Genomic DNA, 17,683 nt, shown 5'->3' with positions numbered 1-17,683 from the left:
GGCTCAAGCACAAAACAAAGGGCGTTTACCCCACCAATACACATTATTCTTAGCCTGATGTTGCTGCACCATCGACATCCATAATTACACACTATAATATTCTACTGAAACACATGATTACACAGGTCTTATATGTTTTCATGAAAGTAATGCAGTGGCCCACCATGATATTAGTTTGTAAATCATTTAAAATATCTAATGACAGCCCACATATAGACTATAAATGTCCAAATAGAGAATCTACAGCCACTTCTAGATTGTACCACCTGATTATATACTTTTGTCCATGTTAAGAGTAAAAGACAGACATGTGAATTGCAGCAAGGTGCACTAGGTGCTGAACCCCTCATAGTGCAGTCAGCATGCAGTCTGGGTATGATCATTCTCAACATGCAGTCCTTTTTGAGCGGCGCCTCCGCTCCATTACGGAGCTGTGTGTCTGTCCGTATGTCTGTATGTCTGTATGTCCGTATGTCTGTATGTCTGTATGTCTGTATGACCGTATGTCCGTATGTCCGTATGTCTGTATGTCCGTATGTCTGTATGTCCGTATGTCTGTATGTCTGTATGTCCGTATGTCCAGGGGCGAATTCTTCTTATAACTGTCAGGGGTGCCCCCCCGGCGCAACGGGGGAAAAAACATATTTTTTTCGTTTGGTACTTTATTTACAGTTTGCTAATAAACACAGTGGTACGTTCACAACGAACACATGATTCACCGAAGCCGTCACCCTGGGCCCCCACACAGTACACAACAATACAGTACAGAGCACAGTAGAGTACAGTAACTACAACAATAAATCTATAGTTGCACCGCTCAGTTCACACAGGTGTGATTTTTTACTTTTGGATGAGAAATTGATCTTGCATAAAAAGGTGTTTTACATTTCGCCGTTTATCTCCCCAAGAGACCTTGAATGAAAGAGCTCTCTTTATCACTGTTCCAAAATGTAGTATGCGTTTCTGTGTCCTTTTTAACTTTTTATTTAACTAACTACTGTAAATATCCTCACATTCAAGGATGTGGCCTGCACATAATCATTACACAGAAATGTCAATCTGCACCTGTAACATTTGATTATACACACCGTTCTATAGGCCATGTAGTTATACCACACAAATCTTTATTTATTAACTTTTCTAGCAATATACCGGTAGTTATTATTGCATACAGTATAAGGAGGCCTATTGAACGTTCCAGTTCTGAAACAAGCCATTAAATTCTGGCCCATCATCTAATCATGGCTTATAAAAAGATTGGCCTGAGACCAAACTTATCATAGTAGCCTAACTATTCCACTAAAGCAGTGGTTCTCAAAGTCCAGGAACCCCCACTGGTCTTTGAGAGGGTTCCAGGGGTCCCCCGCAAGATGAAGAACAGTTTAATTGTAAAGTGCAAATGCACCTGTCACATAGGACCAAACAGTGAAAGTTTGACTTACACTTTTTATTTACTTAATATTTCACAAATAAGACACAATTGGTAAGAATGGGTTTAGAAAAGACACTTTAAATAAGATATAAAAGACAGTTGTGCATTGCACTGTGCAAAATAAATGGAAGGTTTTATAATGGGTGATCTCATGGGCCATGGAAAACTGAACCTAACATAAATTCAACACAAGACTGCACCAAGTAAAAAATAAAAAAAGATTTGAAAAGTATGAATTATACAAAATATGTGCATTGGTACTTGTGGCTTTTTGTTAAGCTGTGACAGCAAAGCATTAAAGCATTCACTAGCTGTAAAATGCAATATATTATACAATCATAGTTAACATTAGCTAAAAATTATATTTGTAAACAGAAACAACACTACATTCATGACTTGAATTTTGGTCAACAAAACTCACTACATATACTCACAAAATGGGCAACCAAAAAGCGGGTAACAATGTACTGATGCGGTTTCTTCTTTATGAATGGGGGGAGGGAAATGTATATTAACAGCAATATTAAGTTGTTTGTTTAGTTTTTTCTGCTTCTCTTTTCAATAAAGCTGATACATAAGGCTGACAAATAAGTCCAATGATGTACTGCCCCTGATGCAATGCATCTTACTGTAGGCAAAAGCACCTCGTGAAAAAACACGTAGAGTAGAGACAGCATTTTAGCACATTCAAGAGCACCGTTTACTGGTGATTGTTGGTTATTGACTGGTTGTGGGGTGACTGTTGCACAGACATAGTGATATTATTTGTAATTTGTTAGTTGAAAAAAAAGTAATCAGTGAAAAGCACTATATTCCGATCATAATCATTGCTATCGTGTTTATAGTTTGTTCAAATAACAGGGCTCTCCCCGTCTCTCCATCTCTTTACATTCAGGCAGGTGGGTTGACATTTTATAGTGATACATGTTTACATTATGTCTCTTCATTTCTTTGTGTCATCACTTCCAATTGACCCGTTTATCCTGTACAGTATGTATTCTGACCACTTCACTCTCCTGATTGGATACATTTGGTCGAACGGTGGCCGAACGGATTGCGGAGCGGTCTTGATACCGGAAGGTCGCCAGTTCGAATCAGCGGTCCGACACGTTAAAATTACCACCGCTGAAGTGCCCTTGAGCAAGGCATTGAACCACTACCATGAAATGTTCTATGAGCAGGGCCTGGCTGGAAACAAGTTCTTGAGCTTAGCCCAGATACCCTGGGTAAATATAGTAACTTTGCTTTTGCTTTTGGCTGTTTACTAAAGAGACGAGACAGGCAGACCCCCGCTACTGAACAAACAGTCGAGTCTATACCAATGATTGCTACGAGAATATAGAGCTGTTTAACACTTATTTTACCAAAAGAAAATCACTTACTGCACCTTTAATGGTATGCAAGTCACTTGTGTCTGGGGTGGGATGGCTCTTGATTCTGGCATATGGATGGCTCATGTCCGTGGTTTGTGTGGTTGGCTAAGTTGATTATTAATGTTAATAAATAATTCAGTTATTTCTGAGGGCCTCCGGCTATATACAGCTTTTGTCCCCACACGTCTCAATATTTGCCATTGATGATGAAAGGAGAAATGAGGTCAAATGTCCGCCAATTTGCCAAATATGACGTAAATTTGCACACAAACACTAAACATTGACAATGAAGGGGAAAATTACGTCATATGTAAATATGACGTAAATTTTGTCCCCAAATGTCTCAATATTTGCCATTTACAACGAAAGGAGAAATTAGGTCATGTCTCAATATTTGCCATTGACAATGAAAGGAGAAATTGAGTCAAATGTCCACCAAATATGACGTAAAGTCCCCACACGTCTCATATTTGCCTTTGACAATGAAAGGAGAAATTAGGTCAAATGTCCGCCAAATATGACGTAAATTTGTACGATGACAAGAGCGCCCCTCACTTCACACAGGTGTGATTTTTTTAACACTTAACTTAGTTTACAACTTGGAATAGACAGATTAGCAAAGAATCATATAACATGGCCAATAATGGAAAATCAATTGACGACCCGGACAATTAATTGTTACACCTGCAAAATGCAATGTGAGGGGAGGGATCGAGCTCTGAACAGAAAACATTTATTCACCATACAAAATTGGAAAAATGTCCAATAAGGCATATATTTAATTCACTTAAAGTACAACACTATTAAAAACATCCCAGTATACTCTTTGTGCAGGATCACAGTACCAATTAGCAAACAACCAATATTGGTATGTCAGTCCCAATGAAGCTTTATAGTCACACAGGAAGCTTCAGTCATTTTTAAAAAATGCAGTCGAATAAGGTCAAATTCCCATTAGAGAACTACAATAATCATCTGTAAATATTACAGCTTGGCAAATCTTTGCAAATGCAACTGTTTATCGACAATAACACCCCTCCTCAACTCCTATCCCTGTACTGTACCAAACTAATCTGCCCTCAGTGTTGGCTAAAACTATAGTGAGAAATAAACAAACATGAAGATGCCCAATGAGCAGACAAGTAGCAGGCCCAGATTAAGCACCAATTTAATTCTGGGAGGCTCATATAGCATCTCCATAATAAGCCTCTCATTCTCCTTGCTTCCCTTTGGTGTGGTGGTCTGTGCTTCCTCCTTGTAGTTGTATCCACAAAACCAATTGAGCAGACTCAGACCCATGCCACGCTTTCCTTGACAGAGGCAGCTTTCCTCATCCCTGACCAGCTCTGCCTTCCCAATCTGTTCTCCAGGGGTGGTCGCTGGAGTTGTCTCTGTGCTAGGTGTTGCTGGGTCATGATCAGTGGATGGGAACAGGAGTTTGACATCTGCCCCATCTAGACACCTTTCATTTTTGACATCCAGGGGAAGATCTTTATGGAGGTTTCCATTATGGTTGCTCTTGTCTATGTTGTCTCGATCCTCGAGGAGAATCTTTTTAATGTTGCGGAGCCCCCACAAAGTAGTGGTGCGAATCCGCTCCTCATCTGGTGGGGCGGTGCAGAGACTGACTACCACAGCGATAATCCCTGACACCCAAAACAAGCCTGCTGCCACATACATGTAATGGACATTTATGATGAAGGAAGGCCTATCATCTGGTTGATCACAGAGAGGCTCACGGTAGATAAATGCCAGGATCAGACGCAGGGTACCTAGCGTGATGCCCGTCATGCCTCCCCAGAATGCACCTGTTTCGTTACAGCGTTTCCAGAACACGCCCAGAAGGAAGAGAGCAGCAATAGGTGGAGTTAGGTAGCCAGCTATTTCCTGTATGTACAGGTACATCTGCCCGCCTTGCATTTCAATGATGACAGGGACCCAGGCAATGCTAATGACCACCATGACCACCACAAACAGTCGGCCCACAACCAGTAGTTCCCTCTGGGATGCACCTTTTCGAGCACTCTGGTAGATGTCCAGGGTGAAGATGGTGCTGGCGCTGTTGAAGATGGAGTCTAAATCACTCATCAGGGCAGCAATCATGACTGCCATCATCAGACCCCTCAGACCCACAGGCATCACAGACATGACCAGACGTGGATAAGCGATGTTAGAGCAGCCGGCTCGAGAGCCACAAACTGCCAGGCAGTGCTCTGGCCCAATGCAGGCAATCTCATCAGGAAATAGGATCCGGGAAATCATACCTGGAATGACAATTATGAACATGGGCAGGACTTTAAGAAACCCAGCCATGAGTGTGGAACCCTTGGCATGAGCAATGTTCTTTGCGGCGAGTACTCTCTGAACAATTACCTGGTCAGCACACCAGTACCAGATGGAAGCCGGAGTTTGGCCAAGGAGGAACCCTGGCCAAGGTATGTCTTCGTCTAAAGGTCCACGAAGGATGCGCAGAGCATTGGGCTTGGGCTCGATGCGGCAGGAGTTGGAATAGGTGAAGTTGCCACTGGCCAAGATAGCAGAAACATTGGGGACAGCCTGCATGTATTTTGTCCGAACACCCTCCAGCCCACCCACCTTAACAAGGCTGATCACTGTCAAGCTGAGCGCTCCACCAATCATCAACACTGCCTGAAGAGCGTCTGTGTACATTACTGCCACCAGTCCGCCGGTTACAGTGAGCAGTGCAGTCATACTAATCAGTAAGATAATGGACAGATAAAGGTTCCATCCCAGTGACTCTTGAATGAACAGAGCTCCAGCATACAAGTCTACAGAGAGTTTGGTAAAAATGTAGAGCAATATAGACAAGGCAGCAAAGTAAACCTTCAGCCTGTTGCCTCCATATCGTTTTGACAGATACTCCGGCATGGTGTAGACCCCTGAGTGGATGTATACAGGGATAAAAACCCAGCCTAGTAGCTGCAGTAGCAGAAGAGCATTGAACTCCCATGCTCCCACAGCAAAGCCACTTGCAGCTCCTGATCCAGCCAAACCTATGAAATGTTCACTGCCGATGTTGCTGACGAAAAGTGATGCTCCAACCACTATCCATGTCATAGAGCGCCCAGCCAGAAAGTAGCCACTTACCGTGCTGTGATTGGCCTTCCACATGACAAAAAACCCAATGCTTAGCACCAGGACAAAATAAAGTGCTACAACAGCAATGTCAGCTGCCTCCATTCCAGGAGCCATTGTTACAGATTAACGTTAAAGGGAAAAATTAAATAAAGGTTCACAACCGCCTAAAGTCGTGCAAAACAAAAGTTTGTGGTTTTATAAAAGCCTTTGGTTTGCTGTCTGCAGGGATGGAAGCTGTAGTATCCACCGTCAGGTCAAATTCACTAGGGTGTGCTTCGGGAGGTTATCCACCGGCACTGAGGATGTTCTACTTTTAGCAGAGGATGCTGCAGCCCTCTGGTCTAGTAAACTCTAGATTCCTAAAATTCCTGCAAAACAGCAAAGACAAAGAAAATACCTCATTAGAGCCTTAATTTGAGTTGAATTTGACATGATCGACACCCATCTACACAAATGTTAATAAATTATAAGCGTAATGTCTCGATATGACAGATAATGTAGGGACGATAATTGGCCAACATGACAGAAACACAGCATCAAAAGCTGTATGGATATGTAAAGTTGAATTTGTGGTGGACAGGTAGGTGTCTGTCTGTTTGTGTGGCATGTGCAGATATGTGCATATATGCACTGACTGGACATGCCTGATGTCAGTGCAAATCAGCATATACAATGCAATGCACGTCATATGTCTTATGTCACATTCATGTCATGTAGGCAGGCCTATTATGACATGCCCATATGGACTGGAAATGCCTGATGTCAGTGCAAACTGGCATGATCACGTCCATATTGAATGGACATGCCAGACGTCAGTGCAAACTGGCATGATCACGTCCATATTGAATGGACATGCCAGACGTCAGTGCAAATTTACATTGGTAGGCAACAGTAGAGCTTGTTCAGCAAGAGAGAGAGAGAGCGAGAGCGAGAGAGCGAGAGCGAGAGAGAGAGCAATAACCCCACAGTGTTATTGCAGGGCTTTTGTACCATATTTAATTAATTTAATTATAAATTGTAATTTAATTTAAATTATTTTACCTAGGAGTCTTGTATCTGAACAGCAGATCAATAACAAGATTAGTCATATAATGTTTACTCTGTGGCAATTACTCTGTTTTAGTCTGTACTGACTTCCATTAAGCTTTTAAATCTCTTAAAAAAGATTAAAGCCATTAGTCAGGGGATATTAATAAAATCTGGGAATACATTTCTTACCAAGAATTTTCTTCACCAATGTGTTTGTAAAGGTGTCTACTAACATATCCCACATTGGTTTATATTCAACCACCCTAGGGGAATTTTTGACAGCTGCTGAAAGTTGGGGTACCATACAACCATTATAAGGCAAAATGTTCTAAATTTCAGTGTTTTTTCGTGCAAAACATATGCTTGGAATGGATTCAGAATGATGAAAACCCCATAGTTTGACACGTCACATGCTATTTAAAGCATAATGAAATTTAGAACATTTTGCCATATATTGGCTGTTGATGGTACCCGAACTTTCAGCAGCTGTCAAAAATTCCCCTAGGGTGGTTGAATATAAACCAATGTGGGATATGTTAGTAGACACCTTTACAAACACATTGGTGAAGAAAATTCTTGGTAAGAAATGTATTCCCAGATTTGACTCTTATACTGATAATATTCCCTGACTACATTTTTATCATCTTTTTGACCTAAATTTAACACAATCAACAGCCAATGGAAGGCCCCAGGAGCCCTTGTCTGGGCCTCAAACCCAGTACTGTGCGGTCCAGTTTCCCCGAAGGTCCCCTGAGAGCAAGGGCCTATGGGTCCCGGCCCCACTGGCCTAATGGCCCTGTTATTCTCCATGACACAAATCTTACATTTTTAAACATCTTTCACCAATCACCACATATAGGCCTAATCCAACTAACAGGTTTTTCCCCACTTACTAGTACCTATACTAAAGGCCTTTTATGGGGCGGGTAAAAGACAGAAACAAGGCAAAAAATGGAGACTCAAGATGACAACATGATGATTACAGGTCACATCATTCACTGAACACACTCAAAACATCAAAAGATAGTAACTAAAGCCATCATCAATGTTATTTTGATTTGGGCTATGAGGCTGGGAAAGAAAGCATATACATATTTGATATTATTTTAATGTATTTATTTTCAAATAAAATTGTATAACATATTTGATATTGTTTTTTTCATTTAAAGAAAATCATACAAAAAACCGAAGAAAAAAAATCATTGAGAAAACATGGACCCTGCATGCATTAGGACAATATCAGTCACCAGAACCAGGGGTGTTTTCAATAGGCCTATTAATCTAAAGAATAAAGGCATATATAGCCGAACACTATATATAGCTGCCAGCTATATAGTGTTCGGCGATATTAACTTCGGCCATGTTCAATATTAACATGGTTAAAATGTAGTTTGAAGATTTGGTTCATATAGGAGGGAGGGGTCTGATTATTAGGCATAATATCAAAATATTGAATCAAGCAACATTAAAACGGTCTGGGGTGTATAGGCTCCAGACTTCGTTGGTATTCCTACACAAAAGCCAGAGCAGCAGACTTTAAAATGACCCCTAGTGTTTAAAAGTGAAATACGCCTATTGATACCCCCACCCCCCAAATAAAGGCATACACTATACTGTATAGCCTGCATGTCAAGCAGGTTCAAGTAGCCTATAATTGCATTATGTTAATCACATGTTTAAACAGATTGTGCTTAAATGTGATATACAAGTCTATTCAATTCCATCCCCAGGTCTGTTGTTTGTTTTCCTGTCATCTTCCATGTGCTCTTGCAAAACAGAAACCAGCCTAAACACACAATACGCCATTCATTCATGATTCAACTAATGATTCATATATACTGTAGAATAGCTAGGCTACTATTCAAACATGATTACCACCACCATTGCGTCCTGTACACAGTGTACAGTCAGGGACAGCCAGGCACTGATGCACATCATGCACTCAAAATACACTGGAATATTAATTAAAAAAACACAATTGCGCATAATATATGAAAAGATAAATCAACCGACGCCCGACGGTATAGGCCTATTAAACCCGTATGAGTAATTGCTGTCTTTAATTCAACAATCAAATCAATCAAAACAATATTTTCATAATAATATCACTGATCAGCATCACAAGGAAGGGCCATGGCAACAGATGAGGTTGTGACACACCGTCGTACTACGGAGCATAATAATTGTGCGTCCAACATCTGGCGTAGAGCTGAGCACCTATACGCACCTTAGAGTATTACGCATGAGACAATGAGACATGTACGCACCTCCTGGTGGTGCAATTCTAGAAGATTCTCTAGGCTACTATTCTAGCGGTTCATTCAGTGGGCTACGCATCTTCCTTCCTTCCTTCCGCATCTTCCACTGGTGTGCATTTCTTTTCATCAGTTGCACTTGCAAATAACGTTAATTTAGGGTACCGTGGCTAACAATGTAACATTTTAAAATGCTCTAAAGTCAGGATGCATCCTCAATGAACTCATCATCAACGACCTCTGCCACATTCGTTTATTTTAATCTAACAAAATATGTTCAGGTTCAGGGTAGCCTAATTCCTATTAAAAACTCTTTCGCTATAAAACCATGCGATCTCACTTAAATCAGCCTGTCACTGACTGGAATAAAATCACTCACCGGTTCCTATAATATGCTAACGAGGTGTAATTCGCACGCCCAAAAGGAGGATGTTGATGAAGAATTATGTCTCCAGTTCCAGTAGTGCGTTGATCCTCTTCTTCACACCTCTGAATGTCAGTGTCAAACGGCACCCGTCCCTTTAAACCTGCCTCTTGTCCTAATATGGCTCGATTTGTACTTCGTCGTACGAGGAGTCGATCGCCGAAAAGAGAGAATCAACAAGCTCACAACGAAGTCGCGATGCGACACATGTGAGCTTGTACGTCTGCTGTGTTTGGCGCGTGACCCCGTAGTACGACGGAGTACACGTTAAGTAGGCAGTGGCATCATTCAGGTCTACACCCCAAATGACGCCCACTGGGAATTGTTCTAATTATATTGGAAACCATTGTTTTTGCCCTGCATTCCCATGGACATTATTCCTAACTACATTTCTGACACTGTTTTGTGTTTGACAGTATAGGCTTTTTTAGAATGCAACTTAAATTCAACATCACACAGACCATAGTTTGTGATGTAATTATTTTGCTGTTGATGGAAACATGTTATCATGAGTGTGATGATATGGTGATGATCAAAATCAGATTTTACTAACGCTTATAGGCTATGCCTATATAAGATATGAATAATAATAGCTTGGCCAGCTATTTTGGCTGTGATTCAGAATGCTACTTAGGCTACTCGAACTAGGCTTAAAATTCCTTCTCTATTAAAACGCACAGGAATCACATGATTTATTAAATATGAGAGGAATCTGGAGCCTTAATAGCAGACAAAACCTTTACTGAGAAAGACCTGCAGTGCATTTGTAACTGCGGGCTACAGTATGGCCTATACAGTAGGCCTACATGCTGGTTTGCATCATGTCATAACCTCACAGTTTGTAGGCTATGTGCACACAAACACAAATTGCGGATCGTGTGTGTGTGTGTGTGTGTGTGTGTGTGTGTGTGTGTGTGTGTAATGATTAATTGAACATGGTGGATCCTATTGTAAACAACAAACAAGTGTAATGCTTTATGGTGAAGTCCACAGTTAACAGTTTTGTACTGAGTTTTGCTTGAAATGTAGGCTACTGTAATTCTCCAATCTGTAAATAAATACTTCCATCAATCAATCAATCAATCAATTAATTCATATTCTGATTAATTACATTGATCACCTTTACTTGGCTCTGCATTTGGTGATTCGGTGCTTCAAAATAATTATTAGACTTCACTGGAGCATGAAAGCAGCAATTGTAAATCAGTCAACCAGCCATCATCATTGACATTAATGTTGTCAATTATCTCTACTTTCGTTGGCAATAGTTTATTCTAATAGATTTAATATAATGTTTTCAGACAGACTGCATGGGCGATTTTCTGCAAAACATCCTCACCTCACGTATGCACTGCGCTGCCTGCGCAGCTGGTTACAAAGAGAATCGTTATGGCAATATAGTAAATTTCCATTCACTCCCCCAGTGAGGTCTAGCTTGGAAATTTCCACTTCATGAAAACCTACATCTCCCAGAAAGCCTCACATCTTTGTGACGTATTGACTTGGCTACACGGCGCGAGCACAGGAGGAAAATACAATGGCAGCATTCAGACCTTATAGAATGGGTCTGAAAGTATGATTATTAAATGTATTTAATATAAATTGTAACATTATGTGCATGGTATTCTACTTTTAATTCGCAGAGTTATTTTGGGCAAATTGGGCATTGCATGTGTTTTATACAGAGCAGTGTGTTATTTACCTTTGAAAAGGTTTATGTAAACCAAACCTTGAACTTGAATAATACCTTCATTTCAGTATACAGGTACATTAAGTATCCACAATCAAAAACAACTGCAGATTTCACCACTAAGATGTCCTTACTTTTGGCAAACACTTGATTAGTTTGGTTTCCTAAAGCCTAAACTTACTGTTAACTGTGAATTTTGTAGGATGCCAAATTATATAATATTATAATATTTGTATTATAATATTTTATTGAATGTTATATAAATGAATTAGACATTCCTTACTATGGTCTTGTAGCCGCATTTTGCAACACTAGATTTTGTTTTAATATGTTGAATCTAGAGTTGCAACACTAGCCATTGACAGCCTATAGCCGCTATTTGCAACAGTAGATTTTTTTAATATGTTGTATCTAGAGTTGTCCAAGTCCTAGTAGGTGTCCAAGCACCAAAAGCTCCCCCCTTGCACGTGCCTGACTGTCATATGCCGGAGAGAGATTTCCATACGCTACAAAGTTGAAGCTAGCCAAGTACAGTATAGTGACCTCATAGCCATAGATCTGCTTTGCTTAGCAAAATATAATTGTTTAGCATTTTCTTTTTTGTTCTCTACAGGTGCGGCAGTTCAGCACGTCTGTCATCCGGCCTGCAACCAAGTTTGTTATGGTAAAGCCTTATTATGGAGGACCTCACAGCCTTGAGGAGATCCTAACAACATTCAAGACAACATATAATGGATCCCTGGATTCCCTGCTCAAGCTACTCTGAGAAAGATACATTAATCTTTAGGACTTAACTTAAAAATCTGTCTTATACCCCTATTTTTGGAGCACTTAAAACTGAAAACAATACAATATTGTGATTACTAGAGAAGAAAAAAAATAATGCCTGGCTGAAATGACCTTCTGTGGTTTATTTTCTGAGGTTGAGGTTAAACACACCTGATCCAGTCTAAAGCATGGCCTGTCTAAAGCATGGCCCCGAATCACTCAAAATCCCCATACATGGGAAAGCCCATGGTGCCCAGGTCTCGTGAAATCACTTGACATCATCAGTGATGAAGATCCCTGATGTCATAGTAAATGCGACTTGCTGTCGCAATTAAGCCCATATATGGAGATCCCTGATGTCATCAATATGTACGCTCTCAACAGGCCCGAAAATTAAGGCCCGGCCCTCCCTGGTCCCTCATCAAACCCTGTACAGTGTACACTCAAGACACTGCCCCCGCTGTTACCCTTAGATCTCCATATATGGAGCTGATCTGTTCTGACATTCCGTATGTTGATCTGACCCCCATAAAGCACCAGCGCTCGCCCAGCAGTCTGCTGTCACCCAGGTGGATATGTTGATCTGACCCCCCATACCAAAGCGCCAGAGCTCGCCCATAGTCTGATGTCACCTAGGCGGATGCGTGCTCTGACAACGTAAAGGAGGACAATCAGGACACCAAAAATTGACCAAATGGGGGAGGGGAGCTCAGGGGTGCTAAGTTGTGGTTCCAAATTCTTCAAGGGTGCCCGAGCCCGCCGGCACCCATAGTTGACGTCGCTGCACACAATGGTATTTCAGCTCCTGTGCTATGGCATCGCCACCACATTTAGGCAATAGTTTGTCATCATTTACAGGGCACATTCATGTTGTCTTAGGTCAAATGCAGGGGATATTTTATCACAAAATATGCAGGCCAGACAATCACCAGGTTCTATGGCTCTTTGTGTGGCCTTCATCTATTTCGCTACTTTGAGCATCTGACTGTCGCTTCCTAGCACGGTCTAGTCTCGTTCCCAGCCTTACTCATCTGCAAAGAGAAAAGCCTGGTCACGACCTAAGGTATAGAGTACTAGTATATAGCCCGGAAGTGGCGGGTCGGAACATCCGTCAGATGTATTTCCCCCAGATACGATATTTTTCAACCAATCACAACAGTTGTTTCATTCACGGAGGATGTAAACAGATTTGTAAAGCGTCAACCTAAGTTCCTTGAGTGGTACTTCCTCCAAAATCCCGCTACTTCCGCCAAATTCCAGCACTTCCATACACTCTTGCCCAGCGTGAGCGCGATCTAATTAAGGGGCCAAGCCCGAAGGGACTTTGGTCCCTATTTGTCTGTTTTTTTAAACCGATGTGCTTGTCTTGTTGGTGTATTGGGGACGGGGTGTATCGGGTGGACCTACAGTATAAAGTACAGATGGAGCATTGTATGGGACAGCCCTGTGCAGCCTCATATCTGTGTGCAAAGTCAAGATCAGAGCACCTTTTTTTTTTTTTTTAAGATATTTTTTTGCGGCTTACGCCTTTTATTGGTTTTTGAAGGGACAGACAGTAGGCTGACAGGAAACGGGAGAGAGATGGGGGAAGACATGCAGTAAAGGCCGTGTCGGGCTCGGGAGTCGAACCCGCGGCACACTGCGACTGGATTACCAGTCGGGTGCCCAGACGGTTACGCCACCGCCTGGGCCAGATCAGAGCACCTTGACCTGACCTTTAACTTTAACACATGAGATTGACTTACTTACTTACTCATCTTCGTCCCCTATTGGACATAAGGCTTCAATGAGCGCTCTCCATTGCATCCGATCCCTGGCAGCATGTTGCGCCTCTCCCCAGGACAGGTTCATCTGTTCCAGCTCCTGCGTCACAGTTCTGCGCCAGGTGGTCTTGGGCCTCCCAGGTTTTCTTTTGCCTGGTGGTGTCCATCGTAAGGCCACCTTTGTGATGCAGTCCTGCTCCATCCTCAGTACATGTCCTAGCCATCTCAGGCGTCTGTGTGTAATGTCCTTTGTAATGCTCCGGCTCCCTGTTTGTTTGTACAGTTCATTGTTTGATATTTTATTCGGCCAAAAGATCTGTTGTGGAACACTACTATTCTCCTAGTGTCTGTTTTGACCACTCTCCAGCTCTCAGAACCATACAGCAGAACAGACTTGACATTGCTGTTGTATAGGAGCATCTTCGTTTTAGGCTATATTGTTTTGATCTCCAGATGGATCGGAGTTGGGAGAAGGCACCTTGAGCCTTTCCCAGCCTTGCTTTGATGTCTTTTGATGCCCCACTGTCCTTACTGATAAGGCTGCCCAGATAAGTGAAATCTTCCACAAACTCAAGTGGTTTTTCATCGACAAGGATGGGTTGTGTGGGGGTAGAGTTTTGATTGATTGATTGAAGAATTTATTAACAGTTTGCAGAATTACAGTACATTTCAAGCACAAACTCAATACAAAGGCTGTTAACTGTGAGTGGACGACCCAATTAAGCATTACACTTGTTTCCAATAGGGTCCACCATGTTCAAATCATCAAAACATTTAGAGACGTACAAATAGACACTTCTATAGACAGAACAGGAATTCATCATAAAGGAGGTAAAAAGGGAAAAGAAACATATACAGTGAGGGGAAAAAAAGGGGTGGGCGGTGGGGGGGATTCACGTTCAGCTCCGTTAATTTGTTTGTTTTCCTTGGAGGAGCTGCGTTGGGTCCCCAAGTCGGCTCCGTGGCCGTACCTTGAGTTGGCTGTGTGGCCGTGACCGTCTTTTGTGTTGTCCTTGCGTTGGGTCCCCAAGTTGGCTCAGTGGCCATACCTTGAGTTGGCTGTGTGGCCGCGACCGTCTCTTGTGTTGTCCTTGCGTTCGTGTTTGAGGGATTCCGATTTTACAGGGGCCAGTTTCGAATTGCAGCCGTCCGTAGGTGCCCTTTGAGAGCGGTTTTGAAAGAGTCAAGGGATTTGCATGTCTTAATGACAGTTGGTAGGGCGTTCCACATTTTGGTGGCATAGGAGCGAAAAGAATTTAGTCCCTTGTTTGTGCCGAATCTGGGTTGTACATGGTTTGTTGCACTCCCTCTGGTGTTGTGGGTGTGGACTTCGTTAACATTAAGGAAGTATCTAGACAGGTACATGGGTATCTTGGTGGTGTATCAAATCTTGTGGACCAGACCCATTGCAAGATGCTGTACTCTGTCGTCGACCCTAAGCCATTCCAGCCTGTTGAAGTGGGCAGAGGTGAGGTGGGTTCGGGGGGCTAGGTCAAGTAGGAGCCTGACCAGTTTGTTTTGGGAAGTCTGGAGCCTGGTTTTAAGGGCCTTTGAGGTGCTGTGGTACCAGGAGGTGCATGCATAGTCAAAGAAACCCTGTACAAGGGCTCCTGTTAAGGTCTTCAAGGTGTTTTTGTTGACCAGTGAGGAGATCCTGTAAAGGAATCTTGTTCTATGGTTGACCTTTTTGAAAAACACACAACACTTGTGTTTTTGAGGTGTTAATACCGAGTCCGACCTGTCTGGCCTGTCTGGCCTGTTAAGCCTGTCAGTTTTAGCCTGCATGTTGTTGTGGTTTGTGGATAGGAGAGCAAGTTCATCAGCAAAGTCAAGATCTTCCAACTGGGAGAATAGGGTCCACTGGATGCCTCTCGGTCTGTCAGCTGTGGTGTTGGTGGTGATCCAGTCAATGGCGACAAGGAAGAGATTGACCTGATATAAAACAAAATAGCTTCAGGAATGAATTTTACACATATGAAAAGGCAAAAAGAAAAAAGCCAGAGTGCTCAGTGGCCATTTTGAGTTTGGGCAACCAAGCTAAAATTGTTCTAGGTCACCAAATACAAATAAACAACAAAAACTTAATATAAAACAACATTTCTATGTTTAGTATTGTACAGATAGAAGTGTCAAATGGACTAAAAGGTGATAAATGTATGTAATGGTAAATGGAATATATTATATTATGCATTACTTACACTGTACAGTCCGGTAATGCAGTCCTTATATAGTATAAACTGCATTACAAATTATGTATGTTAAATACAGTATAAAGTATAAATATTCATAATGTTTTATAAATATAATTATATAGTGTTATAAGCAGATTGTAATGCATTATACTGTAAGTGTGTTTATAGATAAGGGCTTCATAATGTTACCAAATTATACTTAAACTTTTATCGTTGTATAAGAATAGATGTAACTATATTCAAACAATGGATACATTCTGTATGTTTCGAGTTGTGTTACATTAACACTTGGAATAAAAACCACTAAAGGTGTAAACAGAGCTGTGTTACATACTTTGAGTAAAACTAGAAATATTCACTAAAACTATCTTTCAGAAATGACAAAACTGTTATTCTACTGCCATCTAGTGTTCAATCCCCCTCTCTTTCTCTCTCTCTCTCTCTCTCTCTCTCTCTCTCTCTCTCTCTCTCTCTCAGGTCTCATGTTAGACCCAGAAATGTCATCTATAGGTTTAGCAGATGAGATTAAGCTTGGTTGCTAAAAGTTGCACATTGAGCAATTTGAGTAGCCTAATTAGCATAATATGTGTAGCCTGGTAAAACCACTGCCGCAATCTGGCAGAGACAGGTTATAATATGTGACCATACCATTAACATCCTATTTAAAGGCAAACAAATAAAAATGTCATCATTCTTTAAGTAGCATGTGAGTCACATGATGTGACATACTGGTATGAAACTAGGGGGTTTTCATGATTCTGGATCCATTCCAAGCATTGGTTTTGCACAAAAAAAGTAGCTATGGCCGTTTTCTCTGAAAAGGCCTGAGTTCTCAGGTGTAAGACATATCTCATACTTGAGTGGTGCAATCACTCCATTAAGAGATGTGTGTCTGTCCCTGGCTGTGTCCCTGGGTCCCTGGCTGGGTCCGAGCACGAAAATTGCGTTTGGTTGGTTTTCACAACCAAGTGTCACTGTTGCGCAGCCTAACACACACACACACACACACACACACACACACACACACACACACACACACACACACACACACACACACACACACACACACACACACACACACACACACACACACATTAACTGTAGGCCTATCTATGATGATTTCAGGTGTGACAGTAGCCTACAGTGACAGTACAGTAGAGGGACCCTGGGGGACCGTTTCGGACGCGGGGCAGCTTGCTGTAATCGGCCTGGCCCCCTGGCCACGTTCCTGGGGGTCTGGATGTTCCGGGGACCCCCGGGGACCCCCACATGGTAACTCTCATTTCTCTACTGTTTTGGACGGCGGCTCGCCGGAACCGGGCCGGCACTCTGGGCCGGCATCCTGTGGGTCTGGAACTTCCGGGGACCCCACACGGAGTTGCACCACTCACTTTCACACGGGTGTGATTTTTATTTACTATAGGCTACGTTTTACATTGATTAAACATAGATTACAACGTGAATTTCTTAAAAAATAAATTGCAATTTAACTATACATTATTAGGGTTAACTGTGTTTGTTTAAGCTTCATATAATGTTATCAAAACTAGAAAGGTGCACTTCTGGGGAAGGTAACCGTTGCACCGACAATACATTATTTGTGTTAATGCTATAATAATATAATATAATATAATATAATATAATATAATATAATATAA

General features: G+C 41.8%; 1 protein-coding gene across 2 annotated transcripts; it reads right to left on the bottom strand.

Annotated features, from left to right (window-relative positions):
* Positions 1-662: 662 nt before the first annotated feature.
* slc5a3b (solute carrier family 5 member 3b) lies at positions 663-9,763 on the bottom strand. Of its 2 annotated transcripts, none has more exons than XM_079518494.1 (2): positions 9,568-9,763; positions 663-6,272 (listed from the first exon to the last, which is right to left on the bottom strand). In XM_079518494.1, the coding sequence occupies exon 2, from the start codon at positions 6,016-6,018 to the stop codon at positions 3,901-3,903; it is 2,118 nt and encodes a 705-aa protein (XP_079374620.1). In that variant the 5' UTR covers positions 6,019-6,272; positions 9,568-9,763; the 3' UTR covers positions 663-3,900. The 2 variants fall into 2 exon arrangements, with proteins under 2 accessions (XP_079374620.1, XP_079374621.1); XM_079518495.1 differs by lacking the exon at positions 9,568-9,763 and adding an exon at positions 9,201-9,431.
* Between the last annotated feature and the right edge of the window lie 7,920 nt (positions 9,764-17,683).

This window comes from Electrona antarctica (genome assembly GCF_951216825.1).
Source record: "Electrona antarctica genome assembly, chromosome: 13".
NCBI lineage: Eukaryota > Metazoa > Chordata > Actinopteri > Myctophiformes > Myctophidae > Electrona > Electrona antarctica.
The sequence above is the reverse complement of the archived record's forward strand: the minus strand, read 5'-3'. Positions and strand labels throughout refer to the sequence as shown.

Coding starts and splice junctions, on each gene's coding strand:
- slc5a3b (XM_079518494.1), bottom strand. CDS start 6,018: ATGGCTCCTGGAATGGAGGCAGCTGACATTGCTGTTGTAGCACTTTAT.